Below are 14,699 nucleotides of genomic sequence, written 5' to 3'. Positions count from 1 at the left end.
AGCATTCCCTCACGCTTGGCACCAATGAGTTTTTTATTTGATTTGAGAGAAAAAAGAAGACTATGCCTTTGCGCTATATGAAATATGAATATTAAGTAATAATAGCATGGCACTTCGAATTCGATATGATAAATTTTTTTAACCCTTAAATTATGTATCGAAAGAGTAGTATGAGATAAAAGGTATTTTCGATTTTATCTAATCTATCGGGAGGCCAATTTCAGCGTCACAAAATTTTTTGTTTTCATGCCGGGAGGCTCTTAACAATATTTAGGTTATGAAAGAATATGAAAAAAAAAATCTTGTTTTTTTATTTGAAAAAAAAAAAAGAAACTTTGGGACTGCTAAATAACAAACGAAATAAATATATAAAGCAACGGAGCCATCATAGTATTTTTGAACTACTCCAAAAACAAAAAGAATGGTGGTTATTGGATCATTTACCAACCCGAGTCTGATAGACCCTATATTTAATTTATTTGATATTTAAGTAAGGTAAAAATGAATTCCATTATAGAGCCGTATACTATGCAATGCGTAAAAGATGCATGTACGGTTGTTCCATTCTATATTTTATTATTCTTTATCTCTTCACCTTATCATCATGCGAGATAGAATAAACATTTATTATGTTATATCATCAAGGTAATGATCCATCAACCTGCTAGTTCTTTTTATGAGGCACATATGGGAGAATTTATCTTGGAAGCGGAAGAACTTTTGAAGCTGCGCGAAACCGTCACAAGGGTTTATGTACAAAGGATAGGCAAACCCTTATGGGTTGTATCCGAAAATATGGAAAGAGATGTTTTTATGTTAGCAACAGAAACCCAAGCTCATGGAATTGTTGATCTTGTAGTGACTGAATAAAAAAGAAAAAATAACAAAAATTTCAGACGAATTGGTGATTTGAGATTTTATCTTCTTACCGAATTTAATAATCTATTCATTAATCTATTAATATAGAAATAAAATAATTTATAATCATCCGATTAAGATCAATCTAAACCAGGCCATTATGTATATGATTCAATATGCCAACCATTAAACAACTTATTAAAAACACAAGACAGCCAATCAGAAATGTCACGAAATCCCCCGTTCTTGGGAGATGTCCTCAGCGACGAGGAACAAGTACTAGGGTGTATGTGCGACTCGTTCAAATCATGGGCTAGGACAAAAGAAAGAAAACAATTGATCCAGTATCAACGATCAGTACCAGTGAATAGACTAGAATGGAAGAACTCCATTCAATATCTAAAAATAAAAAATATCTATCCTTCTATTATGGTATCAAATGTATGGTTTCCGTTGGTGCAAATCCAATCAACTCCGTTTTAAATTTAAGATGAGAAAGAATTCTCCATAGATAGCAAATGATATCCATTAAGCAGGGGAAATACTATTTTAAAAAGCAGAAAAATTATGCCTTACTCTTGCAAGAACGGACTAACAGGGTCAGCTACTCAGCTAATCTTCATAATTAAATACCGTTACTGTATAAGTAGATCTCATTGTGAAAGACCTCGTACTGGATAATTATGGGTAAAGCCAAAGAGTGTGAACTGTACAAGTTAACAATAACATTGACTAAACGAAAGAAGGGCTCCGGTGTATAGAGAGGACCTCACCGTTTAAGAAGTAACCATAGAAACGATGGAACCCACTATATCCATTTATATTTACTACTTTTATGTGTTTTTGATACCTAATATCAATACAATTTTTTTCTAGGCATTTCACCTAGAAAAAAAAATCGTGGTAGGGAAGGTTATAGTAGCAAAAGCCATTAGAATTTAAATTTTATACATTGGAAGAATCCGTTTTGTTATTAATAGACTAGGATACAGGAAGGGAATAACTGAAAGAAAGGAAATCGATTAGTTATTCATCAAAGTTTCATTTATTCAATGACCAGAATTAAACGAGGGTATATAGCTCGAAGACGTAGAACAAAAATTCGTTTATTTGCATCAACCTTTCGAGGGGCTCATTCAAGACTTACTCGTACTATTACTCAACAGAAAATAAGAGCTTTAGTTTCGGCTCATCGGGATAAAGGTAGACAAAAGAGAGATTTTCGTCGGTTGTGGATCACTCGGATAAATGCAGTAATTCGTGAGAATAAAGTATACTTCAGTTATAGTAAATTTATACACAATCTGTATAAGAGACAGTTACTTCTTAATTGTAAAATACTTGCACAAATAGCTATATTAAATAAGAGTTGTCTTTATATGATTTCCAATGAGATCATAAAATAAAGAGATTGGAAGGAATCCGTTGGAATAGTTTAAATGGAGTTCCCTGGAGAATGAACTCTGGGAATGTAGAGTAGAAATTAGTATGATAAAATATGATAAAGTCATCAAAATGAAGAAAGACGTTAAATAAAAAATATTTATTCCTCTTCTCCCATTTTTTTTCTTACGACAGGACATTTCGATTTTACGATTTTTCAAACAAAAAAAAAACGTCAATCCGCATTTGAGTTTGGATTGGAATTTTATTTTGATTCAATTCAATTGAAGAGTCAACCTATTTTTTTTCTGGTTCTAAGACCAGAAGCTCTAGCGGTTGACTCGCTTCTTTCAAATTGTTTCTCATTATTAAGAAAAGGTAACGGAGATCAAATACGAGCTTGTTTTATAGCACTAGTAATTAATCGTTGTTGTTTTAAGGTCAATATATTCACCCGTCTAGATAATATTTTTCCTTGTTCGCTAATAAATCGACTAATTAAACTCATGTTTCTATAATCAATTCGATCCCCCGATTGGATCGGAGGCAAACGCCTACGAAAAGATCACTTAGATTTAAGAAAGATTCGCTTGGATTTATCCATGGTTTGCTTATTCCTTATCCTGAAAATCCCAATCATATTTCTTAATTCTACATCATCTTTGATCCGATCGAAATAGGATTTGGTTTGTTTCTATTTATTTGTTTATATTTATTTATATTTAAATAAATTCAAAAATAAATTATATATATATATATATTGTTATATATAATATGTAATTTTTCATCTTCCTTGGAAGACTGACACGAGCGATCGGTTCGATCTATTTCTTTATCTCCCCATGAATCGTATGTTTGTAACAACAGGGACAAAATTTTCTCAATTCCAATTGTACGCGGATGTGTATATGTAGTTAATGACTTACCACTTGTACGCAGAGTTCATAATTCAAATTGAAATGTACAAAATAGATATTTATTAAAAGAAAAAAATACGTCCATTTCCGCCTTAAATTCCAAAAAAATATTAATTTTTTTGTGGTAGATTTCATATTTATTTCATACTTTATATAAGTCTTTTACCATATTATATGTTTGTTATATGATATATGAGACCAAAAGGAAGAAGGAAGAAATGATAAGATAGTTTGTGTATATCAATGTAGGAAATAAAGATGTGGAAAACAAGACAGGGATTCTCTACAATGACACTGTAGACCAATTGAAAGGGATGTAGCGCCGTTTGGTAGCGCGCTTGTTTTGGGTACAAAATGTCATGGGTTCAAATCATGTCATCCCTACCTATTACTTATCTTCTGAGCAGTAACGAGGGATCAATTGAGATCAATTAATAAAATTGTACATACATAATTAAATAAATATTTCATTTTTATTTTTTATAGTATATATATATATATATATATATATGCAAGATAAATTGGGGTTACAAAATATTTATTGTGATAATAAAGCGCTCTTAGTTCAGCTCGGTAGAACGTGGGTCTCCAAAACCCGATGTCGTAGGTTCAAATCCTACAGGGCGTGATTTTGTGTTCTTGTTAATCGCGGGAGATCAAAATTACACTAATATAATTGAGCAGCAACCTAAATTTGACATCCCGCGGATTAAAGGAAGTAGGAGGTCAATAAAAAACGAGATGTTAATTAATCAAAGATCCAATTGATCACCACGTCTGTATTGTAAATAGGCAGTTACGAATAATCCAGCCAAAGTAATAGGAATTAGACCTAAGACGATTCCAAATAGAAGAACTTTAATCATTTCAATTTGTTTGAAAGAGGGAAGGGAGAGGTAATATTTATCCTTAAATATTAATCTGTATTGACTATTGTTGACCCTAAAAACTACCAAGCCTACGTGGCGCGCAGGCCGAGTAATTAGTAAGTTAACTACGTCCTTCGGTTGTATGCGGAGCGTGCCAACTCGTCGGCCGAGCTCGGCCGACGAGTAAAATTTGTTGATATTGCATTGGGTGCGCTGCTGACTTCTGAATCTCGCGATTGCGGCCGAGGAAGGAACTTGTCTCGGCACTCTCTATGACAGAAATAGTCTCTTCAAAAGTTTTTGTCATAAGGCTCGCAATGCGCACCCTGTATTTCTTCTTCCAACATTCATTCTTCCAACATTCAAAAGGTCGTTGGGGAGGCAGTAGTATTCCTAGTGTTATATGTAGATGACATATTACTATTCGGGAATGACACTGCAGTACTTTCTTCTGTAAAAGTGTGGTTGTCCAAAACCTTCCACATGAAAGATTTAGGAGATGCATCTTATGTACTTGGGATAAAGCTCTATTGTGATAGATCCAGAAAATTAATTGGATTATCCCAATCTATATACATTGATAAGGTGCTAAGTAGGTTCCAAATGGAACAATCTAAGAAAGGTTTTCTTCCTGTTGGACATGGAATTCACCTTTCTAAATCCATGGAACCTAAGACTCCTGAAGAGATACGGCAAATGAGTTGTATTCCTTATGCTTCTGCCATAGGGAGTCTCATGTATGCCATGATATGCACAAGGCCTGATATCGCATATGCTGTGAGCATTACTAGTCGATATCAATCTAACCCAGGATCAGAACACTAGACAGCTGTCAAGACGGTCCTTAAGTACTTAAGAAGAACTAAGGACATGTTTCTTGTATATGGAGGAGCAGCAGAGTTGCGAGTGGAAGGCTATACAGACGCAGATTTCCAATCTGACGTCGATGATAGAAGTTCCAACTCCGGATATGTATTCACTCTGAATGGTGGGGCTGTCAGTTGGAAAAGCAAGAAGCAAAGTGTAATTGCTGATTCCACGACAGAGGCTGAATATGTCGCTGCAGCTGAAGCCGGCAAAGAAGCGTTCTGGATGAAGAAGTTCATTACTGAACTTGGAGTGGTTCCAACCATTACATCACCAGTAACTTTGTACTGTGATAATAGTGGGGCGATAGCTCAAGCCAAGGAACCCAGGGCACATCAAAAGAACAAGCATATTGACAGACGCTTTAATATCATTAGAAGATATGCTGCCGAGGGGAAAATAAACATCCTCAAAGTTGCTTCAGCCGATAACGTAGCAGATCCACTAACAAAGCCAATGTCTCAAATCCAGCTTGACCGTCATATGGAAAAGATGGGTATTAGATACATGGGAATGTGGCTTTGAGTGCAAGTGGGAGATTGTTGGAAGTATGCCCACAAAGCCACTCATTTGATGTAATAGTTTTTGGAATACTTATTATGTTAAACTTTTATATGTTTAATGGAGGGCAAATCTTATTGTTAATCACTGTTTATTGCATCATGTGTTTAAGCAATAAGTGAATCCAATGAATGTATTTGTTCTAAGAGATAAGTGATCTAAGTGAGTTAGATTATCGAGACCTTTCTCTTATGTTCATTCCTAAAACGTTCCTAGCCATAGGATTGCCAATTGGGCATTGACAATCCGCTAAGGTTAGTATGTGTTATGTTGACTCAAGCGTGAGTATGACTAGTCTCAAGTGATTTGGTGTTGGACACTAAGACAGACACATAGGTGCTCGAAAGAGTAATCGAGTACACTGAACTACGATCAAATCAGAGTTCGAACATACATGTCATGTAAGAACTCTAAGGTTGCAATATGCAAAGTAGTCCTTTGACCTGAGGCATCATAGATGTCTAATGGTTAGGTCCTTGATCTTTGATCCTGTCAATGGCATTCCCTCGGAGTGTCCACGGCATTGTTGGGGTCAAGCTATCTAGTCATGTAGGCATATGAATGTACAACAAGGGATCTCTAACCTTCCATGGTGGAGGGAGAATACTCTAAGATATGATTCTAAAGTCTTTGGCCAAAGCAAATGAATATGACTAAAGGAAGGATGTTCCAAATCATATTCAAGGGAATCATATAAGAAAGTATCACATTGGATAGTAGACATGAAACAAACTATCACTTAAACTATGTGATTAAGAGTATTGTATTAGAGAAGGACCGTATTGCATTGTAGTTGTAACTGGATAGGTTCTCCAACCAATTCTACTTAGCTTGGGTAACCATGACATGCTACTAGGCGTCAACCATGGTTTGTGGAAGCCCTAATGGTTAGCAAATACTAATCAATAAAAGGGAGAATTGAAATGTGGTTTCAATTCACAATCGATAGTTAAGAGTAACATCGCCCACTGCCTCGCTAATTAGAACCTAATGGATCGTACACCGAGTAAGGATGTATGTGAAGAAATCAAATGAAATGGATAAGCAATTAAATGGTTTAATTGAAGAATGGTCAAGATTAATTAATTAGTTAATTAATTATACGAAAGGTTCGTATTGGGCTTATATGTTGGTTTTGGGTTTCGGGGCCCAAAAGCGTTTTGGTCCAAAAGGCCCATTATGTTTAAGTTGTATGACAACTAAAACAAAATGGGCAAATAGCCCAATAACACCAAGGAGGCCGGCCATTAGGGTTGGAAGGGCAAAGTTTGCTTAATTGCAAGTTTGCCACTCACCAAAGAAATGAAGTATAAATTCAACTTTATAGCTTCAAGGGTTTTCAAGTTGAAATTGGGTGAGACATTTTCTCTCTATTTCTTCTAAGAGGCCGGCCATTAAAGGAAGAAACATCTAGCAATCTCTTCTTCTTTTAATCATCCATATCATCTTCACAAGATACAACCTTGGTGAAGAGACTTAGAGACATCAAGCTTTTGGTGTTTTGGAGAACAAATCCTTTTTCCTCAAATCATCAAAGGAGCACTAAAGGGAGGAAAACACAAGAAGGATTCAAGGAGCATGGAGGTGACTTGAAGGCCCTCCACTTGGGTGAATCCCTTGTGTAAACAAGGATGAGCTTCAAGGGTAAATAATCACTAAATTCTTCTTTCTCTTTAATGTTGTTAAAGAGTTTATTTTGGTTCACCATATACTAGGCTTTGAAAGTCATGGGTTTTATTGAATTGTTTTTGGATGCATGCCTATATTAATGAGTTAATAGTATGCATATGTATTCAAATGTTCATACTTGTTCTTAGTTAGGACAAAATTTTTCCTTCAGCTTTCATAGTGCTGTTGATGCCAACGGAAGATGTGTCAGTGAGAGTTGTTAATGCCAACGGAAGATGTGTCAGTGAGAGTTGTTAATGCCAACGGCTGATTCAAGTTGTTGAGAGAGTTTGCGCAGGGCAGTTGTGTGTTGAATTGGAGGGGGTTTCAACGTTGCACCGAGCCTTGTATTTATAATATTCATATTTTCTGCTTGGCAAGGTCTGACAATATTTGTAAAGTCCAACTGCAACTTAAACTTGTGAAAAGAAATTTGATCCATATCAGAGGGCAATCCTTCAACTGCCGTGCCTTCTCAAACAAATCAAAAGCCTGTCAAGGCTTATCACATCATCTGACCAAATAGTGATAACCACTATTTTATATATATATATATATATATATATATAGATATTTGGGAGACTCACGGCATAGCCGTATAGGCATGCAGGCTATATATATAATAGATATTTGGGAGACTTACGGCTCACGGTATAGCAGTATAGGCATGCAGGCCCACTATTTATATATATATATATATATATATATATATATATATATATATATATATATATATATAATAGAGTAGATATTTGAGAGATTTTCGCACGCACGGCATCTCATCATACTGATCATCCCATTACATCCTTGTAGAATTACTCCACGCGGTTCTGTATGCAAGATATAATCACATAACCTCAATTAATTCGAACTCTATTGTTGTTGCCTTCATTGGAGGTAATGAGAATCCCACTTATCCCGTCGTAAAAAGAAAATGAATCTAAAATATAATTATTACGATAATGATCATAATAACAAAACTATTTTCATCTTTCATCCAACGGTTAGGAACTAGCTCTCTCAACGGCCTCGATTACTTGGGCCGATGGTGTAAAATCGGCTCCAAACAACTATACATCTCAATGACCAAGAATTGAACTACCATATAAAGATTTTTTTATAAATTGTTCATTAAATTAATTTCAAATAAGTCGTATCTTGCTCAGACCAATAAATAGAGCTGAGGTTATAGTCAAAGATGCTAGTAGAAAACCAAAATAACTAGTTATAGTAGGCATGAAAATGCTAAATAAAATATGCGATTACAAATTTCTTTAATTTTCATTAAAGGTAACCGATATTATTATTCTTAATTTTTTATATTAAATTTGTATATCAACATTTCCAGCTCACAGCCACCAAGGCCCGCATAGCCACAAAAGATCTCTCAAAAAGAGCAAAAGAAAAGAAAAGGAATGAAAGAAAGCCCCTGAGGCGGGCACGTGCGCCGTCATTCCGTCTGCGACTTTGCGGGCAGTCAGTGTCACCCTAATCGACCAAACCCAACTCCAAAGGAAGTCTCCAATCTTCATCCATGAATCCAATTATTTCACAAACTCCATTAATAATCTCTACTACTGATACTCTTAATCCTGATTATCCATTAATCCACCTCCAAATTCAATGAAACCTCTGCTTGCTTAACCAAAAACCCACCATAAAGTCCCCATCTTGGTACCCAGTTCATCACTCTTTCCACCCAAAAGAGGTAAGCAAGAGTTTCTCTCTCCTCTCTTTTTTTTTTTTTTGTCCTTTGACTTTCTTTACTGGCAATTGGGTTCTTACTTCTTAATCCTCGAAAACCATTTAGTTGAATTTGTAGTCCGAGGATGACAGTGTTCTTGGATTTAAGGTTGTAGGGTTGGGAGCTGGTTCTTGTATTTGCAGAATTTCCCAAAAAAGTTAGCAGCTTGAGGTGCATCATAGAAAATATTTAGGACATATGTTGTTGATGGAATGGAAAATCTAGCAACTTGGTTGTTCTTATGTTACTTTTGCTGTTTTTTTTATGGCTTAAATTTGTGGGATTGTGACATGATTGGGAAGCAACTGTAATGCTTTTTTTTTTTTTTTTTTTTTTTTTTTTTTGTGGCTTAAATTTGCAGGATTGACATTTGCTGTTTTTATGTTACATACATTTGTTGTTATTAATGACTGAAGATGTATGATAATGTTGTTATAGGCGCCGCGGCCGCGGTTGATGGATGAATTTGATGAGATGGGATATTCACTCAGTAGATTGATACCAGAATCCGACCATTTTGATCATGGAAATGCTGCCCTCCATCCCAACAAACCATTGCATAATATAGAGCATGAAGTAGCCCAGCTCACAAAGTTGAGATCAAATCCCAATGAGCGGCTTACCCGAATTGGACCTAGAAGGCAGGACTTACCTGTTTCCACGATCAGGATGCTTGCTGGTCGAGAGGGTAATTATTCGGGAAGAGGGGGAAGGTTCTCATCCGCAGATCGTTGCCATGTTCTAAGTAGATATTTGCCGGTCAATGGTCCTTGGCTTGTCGACAAAATGTCTAGCCGAGCTTATGTATCTCAGTTTTCGGCAGATGGATCTCTTTTCATTGCTGGGTTTCAGGTAACATGTTTATTGCTCGCACTCGATGCTAAAGTTGGCAAATTGTCCTGGCCTCTATTCTTTATTGAGTTCATCTACCAATTGAAAAGAAATCAAAAGATAGCGGCGTTGTTTCTTCAGTTACGAAGCTGAAAGATATTTGAACTTGGAAATGTGTAAATTTCAAATACAGGGGTTGTCGATGATATGATGGGCTTGACTTTAGTTATTGTTCAAATGTTTGTTGCAGGATAGCCATATTAGAATATACAATGTGGATAGAGGGTGGAAAGTCCAGAAGAACATCCATGCCAAAAGTATGCAATGGTCTGTCACTGATACGTCTCTTTCCCCGGATCAACGCCATCTTGTGAGGCCCTGTATATTGTTATCTTAATTTCATGAAAAATTAGTCCCTTGGCCTTCGATATGAAACAAGAAATCATGATTAATGAAATGATGGTGTAAGGAAGGATATCAAAGTACTATATATGCATATCAAGCACTAAATGTACGGAAATAGGAAGCTATTAATAATCTCTCAAAACACCCAGAGGTCTACATGGCAATGCTTCTCAAAAATCTAATCTTTATTTAATTTGTGTTCCGCAATTTCAGGTTTATGCGAGTATGTCCCCTATTGTTCATATGGTAGATGTGGGATCTTCTGAAACGGAGTCTCCTGCAAATATAACGGTATACAAATGTGCTCTCTTATGTTTTTTCGAATTTTCTAGAGTTTGCATTTTCAACAATTCTCTTGTCTTCTACAGTTCTACTTGTTAGAAACACTCAGGGAAGATATTGGGTGTGCAAAATTTCTTCTGAAACTGGGATTTAGTTTTGCTTTGATGATAAGTTTGCTGACATTCAGAGAATGATTTTATATGCAGGAAATCCATGAGGGTTTGGATTTTTCCTCTGGTGATGATGATGGAGGGTACTCATTTGGTATTTTCTCCATAAAATTCTCAACAGATGGGCATGAACTTGTTGCTGGAAGTAGTGATGATTCCATATATGTTTATGATCTTGAAGCCAATAAGCTCTCCCTTCGGATTCCGGCACACTCTGTATAAGCATTTCTGAACGCTTTTATGATTCTATCTTGTCCTTTTGTATTTCATCTATTGATTGTCCTTATTCTTCAATATTGTTGTTTTCTTTTACTGTTTTCCTTGTCATATTGAAGAATACTGAAGTGTAATGTGTTGACTGCTCTTTGAATGAGAGTGGAACCTTAGAGGTTGGAAATTTGAATGGTGCTTTATTTTGCAGTCTGATGTGAACACTGTATGCTTTGCCGATGAAAGTGACCATCTTATTTATTCTGGGAGTGACGATACTCTCTGTAAGGTAAACTTGTCGTCCATGTTACTTCTAGTTTTGAGTTTCCCGTTGTCCATAACTACGTCTGAGAGTGATGATACTCTCTGTTAGGTAAAATTTCTGTCATTATTTGACTCACATGAGATGCATCTGGAAACTCATATAAGGTGTGGCTTTGTGCAGGTGTGGGACAGACGTTGCCTTAAAACCACAGGGAAGCCAGCAGGAGTCTTGACAGGACACCTAGAAGGTATTGCATTCATTGACAGCAAGGGAGATGGTCGTTATTTCATTTCGAATGGTAAAGATCAGACCATTAAACTTTGGGATATCAGGAAAATTTCTTCTAGTCCCACTCGGTATGTTAACATCCTAGCTTCCCCTGGTTCCCTTGGAATCATATGAATTTAATGTTTCTACTATTTAATCATGGTCGGTGAACACTATGATATTGCAAGTGGCTTGTAGCTCGGTTAAGAGCATTTGCGCATGCACTTGAGGTCCCATGTTTGAATCCCCCTCCCCGTAGTTTAGTAGATTGTCCTATCGTTTATCCCAAAAAAAAGTGAACACTGATATTAATCCTGTTACAAACATCAAAATATCATCTTTTCATTCAAGATCAGGATAGTTTGGAAGGGCTTCGTTGTATAGCTCTAAATTACTTTATTCGGGCCATGAAAGTTTGGTCGCTTGAAATTTCCAGTTATTTTGCTACTGCTAGAGAATAACAATCCTTCAATTTGTTCCAGCACTCCAGGGATTAGGATTTCTGATTGGGATTACGGATGGATGGACTACCCATCTCAGGCAAAAGATATGAAACATCCCTCTGATCAATCAGTAGCCACGTATAGAGGACATTCAGTCTTGCGCACGCTTATTCGCTGCTACTTTTCTCCGGCATATAGGTAAGCGTTAGTAAAAATCTTTTTCTTCATATTTCTCTAGAGGTCTGGAATCTGTTTTCAGATCCTAGTCAAGTTTTTTATGTTCAAATGCAGTGTTCAACTGCTTTCGACTCAATTAAATTTCGGTACAAGCTTCTTACCCCGTTTTCAGTATTGTCATTTGTATTGTTCGAGACTTTTTGACAGATTTCATCTACCTTAAATTTGCAGCACCGGTCAGAAGTACATCTACACGGGGTCTCATAACTCTTACGTTTATATATATGATTTGGTATGTGCTGTGCATTTTATTCTCTCTGCTAGGAATTCAGTCCGTAGTTTATGGTAATTTCGGTTAAATCTTTGTAGGTGACTGGAGCCCAAGTTGCAGCGCTCAAGCATCATAAAGAACCTGTAAGAGACTGTAGCTGGCACCCCTATTACCCGATGCTCATAAGCTCTTCTTGGGACGGGGGAGTTGTTAGATGGGAATTCCCCGGGAGTGGAGAAGCGCCGGCGCCTTACCCCCGAAAGAGACTCTGGAGGAGACAGTTTTATTGAACAAACTGAACGGAGTTTCACACGATCCGGCGAATGTATCTGCATTGGATGCGTGCATTAATAATTTCATTCACCAGATTCAGTTGTACATAAATAAATAGCCATGTACGTGCTAAATATGATTTATCGATCTTCCAAACCATTCCTATTTGTACTGGTTCTTGTTTTTTCGTTTGGTTACTTTCGAGTGCTCCCAGATTTTCGAAAAGAAATCATATGATGCTTTGTCGCATTGGACCGGAAATTTTGAGTTCGATTCCTGTAACTTGAAACCAAATTCACACAATCAGCCGGAAATTTGAGTTCAATTTGAGCCCAAGTTGCCACATCTTTTGAACTCACAGAGTCACACTGTTATCAACGGTGTTATGAAATAAATCTCGGGAAGTCAAATTTACAATAGCAATAGAAAATAAAATTCAAGTAATTTAAGAATTTTCATGCAACTAAAAATTTACGTTAAACTGTATTATAAGTTGGTCAAATATGTTTAGGGGAAAAACCTTAATAGTGAAAGTCGACCCCTTTCTTGGTTTCATCCTCACTCTGAAACTCTGTACATTATGGTTAATCCGGTCTCGTTCGTGTCGACGTGACAACTTTTTAGTAACTTATCTTACATGTATGATCACGTGACACCCTTACTGAAGTTTCTCTTCATTTTTATAGGAAAACTTCAAAATACATGTTAAGACGTGATTCGTCTATAATACTGTCACAATGACATCCTGCGTGTGGGGACTAGGGAATAAAGAAATTGGGTTGAGTTTGGCCTGCAGTAACCAAAACCCTAGAGACCAAGAAGAAGAGACAACAAAGGAGTCAATTGGTTTTCTTTTTCTTTTAGTTGAAGTGTCATTACCTTGTTGTAGCTTGTGTTGCCTGCTAGCTTTGTTCTTCTCCTTTCATGGGCTTCCTCTCCATCTCTCTCCTCTCTGTACTTTTTGTCGATCCAACTCCCACCTAATCCCAGCTACCTTCACATGTCCTCTCCCATGTCTTACATAAGAAAGAAGGGCAAGATTATATAGCTTTCAAGAGGAAAAATACAACCATAGACTCTCTAGGTTGAATTAAATATGCCCTTGTTCTACTATTTTAACGTGTTCATTTTGCGACTTGCCAGCATATATCCACAATTGCCACGAGATTCTTGCATACAACCGGATATTTCTCTTATCTTTCTTTTTTTCTCTCTACCTATTCTTATAGTACTAATCATGTGGCTAAGCCGCATATAGCACCCACTTATCAACACTGTACATGACAGAATAATATATTATCCTATAGAACTCATCACGTGATGAATGTCATAGGAAGAGACAGATATATCTTCGGAAAAGGCCATGTCTTTCTCTATCACCACCCACCATTATAGGTGTTAAAAACAAGTTGTGTTATATTTTATATTGAATCGCATATATGCAATATACAATACAAGTATCGTAGATATTCGATGTGAAGATCAAAGTGCCAACTGTCGATTACCTGACTGCAGCGTAAGATAAACTATTGTTATACGATGGAGTGAATAAAGCATCAGGTTCCCAAAGTGTGAAATAATGAGAGGCTGTTGCTTCACATTTCTCGCAACTAGCCATGCAGCTGGCTCCAATCATGAATAGTGTAATTTGGTCTGAAGCCCGTGCATGGCAAAAGCTGAAAAGCAGAAGCACCCCACACAGTGCTTCTGTGCTTCTCTATCTTCTTCTATCAGAAAGAAAGCAAATGAAGAGGAGGCTGCTCATCAAAACAATCATAAAAAGGTCGTACCCAGTGCACAAGGCTCCCGCTTTAAGCAGGGTCTGGGAGAGGTGAATGTCGGCTAGCCTTACCCCTATTTATAGAGAGGCTGCTCCCAAGTCTCAAACCCGAGACCTACCGCTTATGGGCGAAGGCACTTGCCATCGCACCAAGTGTGACTGTCACATCTTAGCGTTTGTAAAACAAACTTAGGGAGGGCTTTGTGATCAAGGTTGACATGAGGTTGCATAATATTACCCAATTTCTTCAATCTCCCAACCCAATTTTTCTTTCTCATCAAAGTCATTCAGCAATTTATGAATTCTAAAAACTAATCATTCAAAACTCAAACCAAGCAACCGCACGTAACAATTTGTCTAGCATCTAGCGGCACACAGCCTCCACTTTATTCCATAAAACTTCAATTTAATGATTTGTTTAGCGGCACACAGTCTTTACACACCACGAAATATTCATG

At 36.8% G+C, this 14,699-nt stretch overlaps 1 protein-coding gene and 1 non-coding gene across 3 annotated transcripts; both read left to right on the top strand.

The window, feature by feature from the left end:
• The first annotated feature begins 3,712 nt into the window (after positions 1–3,712).
• Positions 3,713–3,786, top strand: TRNAW-CCA (transfer RNA tryptophan (anticodon CCA)). The gene has a single exon. It is a non-coding gene; the product is annotated as a tRNA-Trp (tRNA).
• Positions 3,787–8,517: 4,731 nt separating this feature from the next.
• Positions 8,518–12,628, top strand: LOC126591121 (LEC14B protein-like). 2 transcript variants are annotated; one of them, XM_050256689.1, is made up of 10 exons: positions 8,518–8,831; positions 9,306–9,719; positions 9,949–10,068; positions 10,317–10,394; positions 10,592–10,771; positions 10,977–11,054; positions 11,211–11,386; positions 11,780–11,938; positions 12,149–12,209; positions 12,287–12,628. In XM_050256689.1, exons 2-10 carry the CDS (start codon positions 9,324–9,326, stop codon positions 12,476–12,478), a joined length of 1,440 nt encoding a protein of 479 aa, XP_050112646.1. In that variant the 5' UTR covers positions 8,518–8,831; positions 9,306–9,323; the 3' UTR covers positions 12,479–12,628. The 2 variants fall into 2 exon arrangements, with proteins under 2 accessions (XP_050112646.1, XP_050112647.1); XM_050256690.1 differs by lacking the exon at positions 8,518–8,831 and adding an exon at positions 8,917–9,038.
• Positions 12,629–14,699: the final 2,071 nt, after the last annotated feature.

Source organism: Malus sylvestris, chromosome 11 (assembly GCF_916048215.2).
Source record: "Malus sylvestris chromosome 11, drMalSylv7.2, whole genome shotgun sequence".
In the NCBI taxonomy this organism is placed as follows: domain Eukaryota; kingdom Viridiplantae; phylum Streptophyta; class Magnoliopsida; order Rosales; family Rosaceae; genus Malus; species Malus sylvestris.
This window is presented reverse-complemented; position numbering and strand designations above follow the sequence as displayed.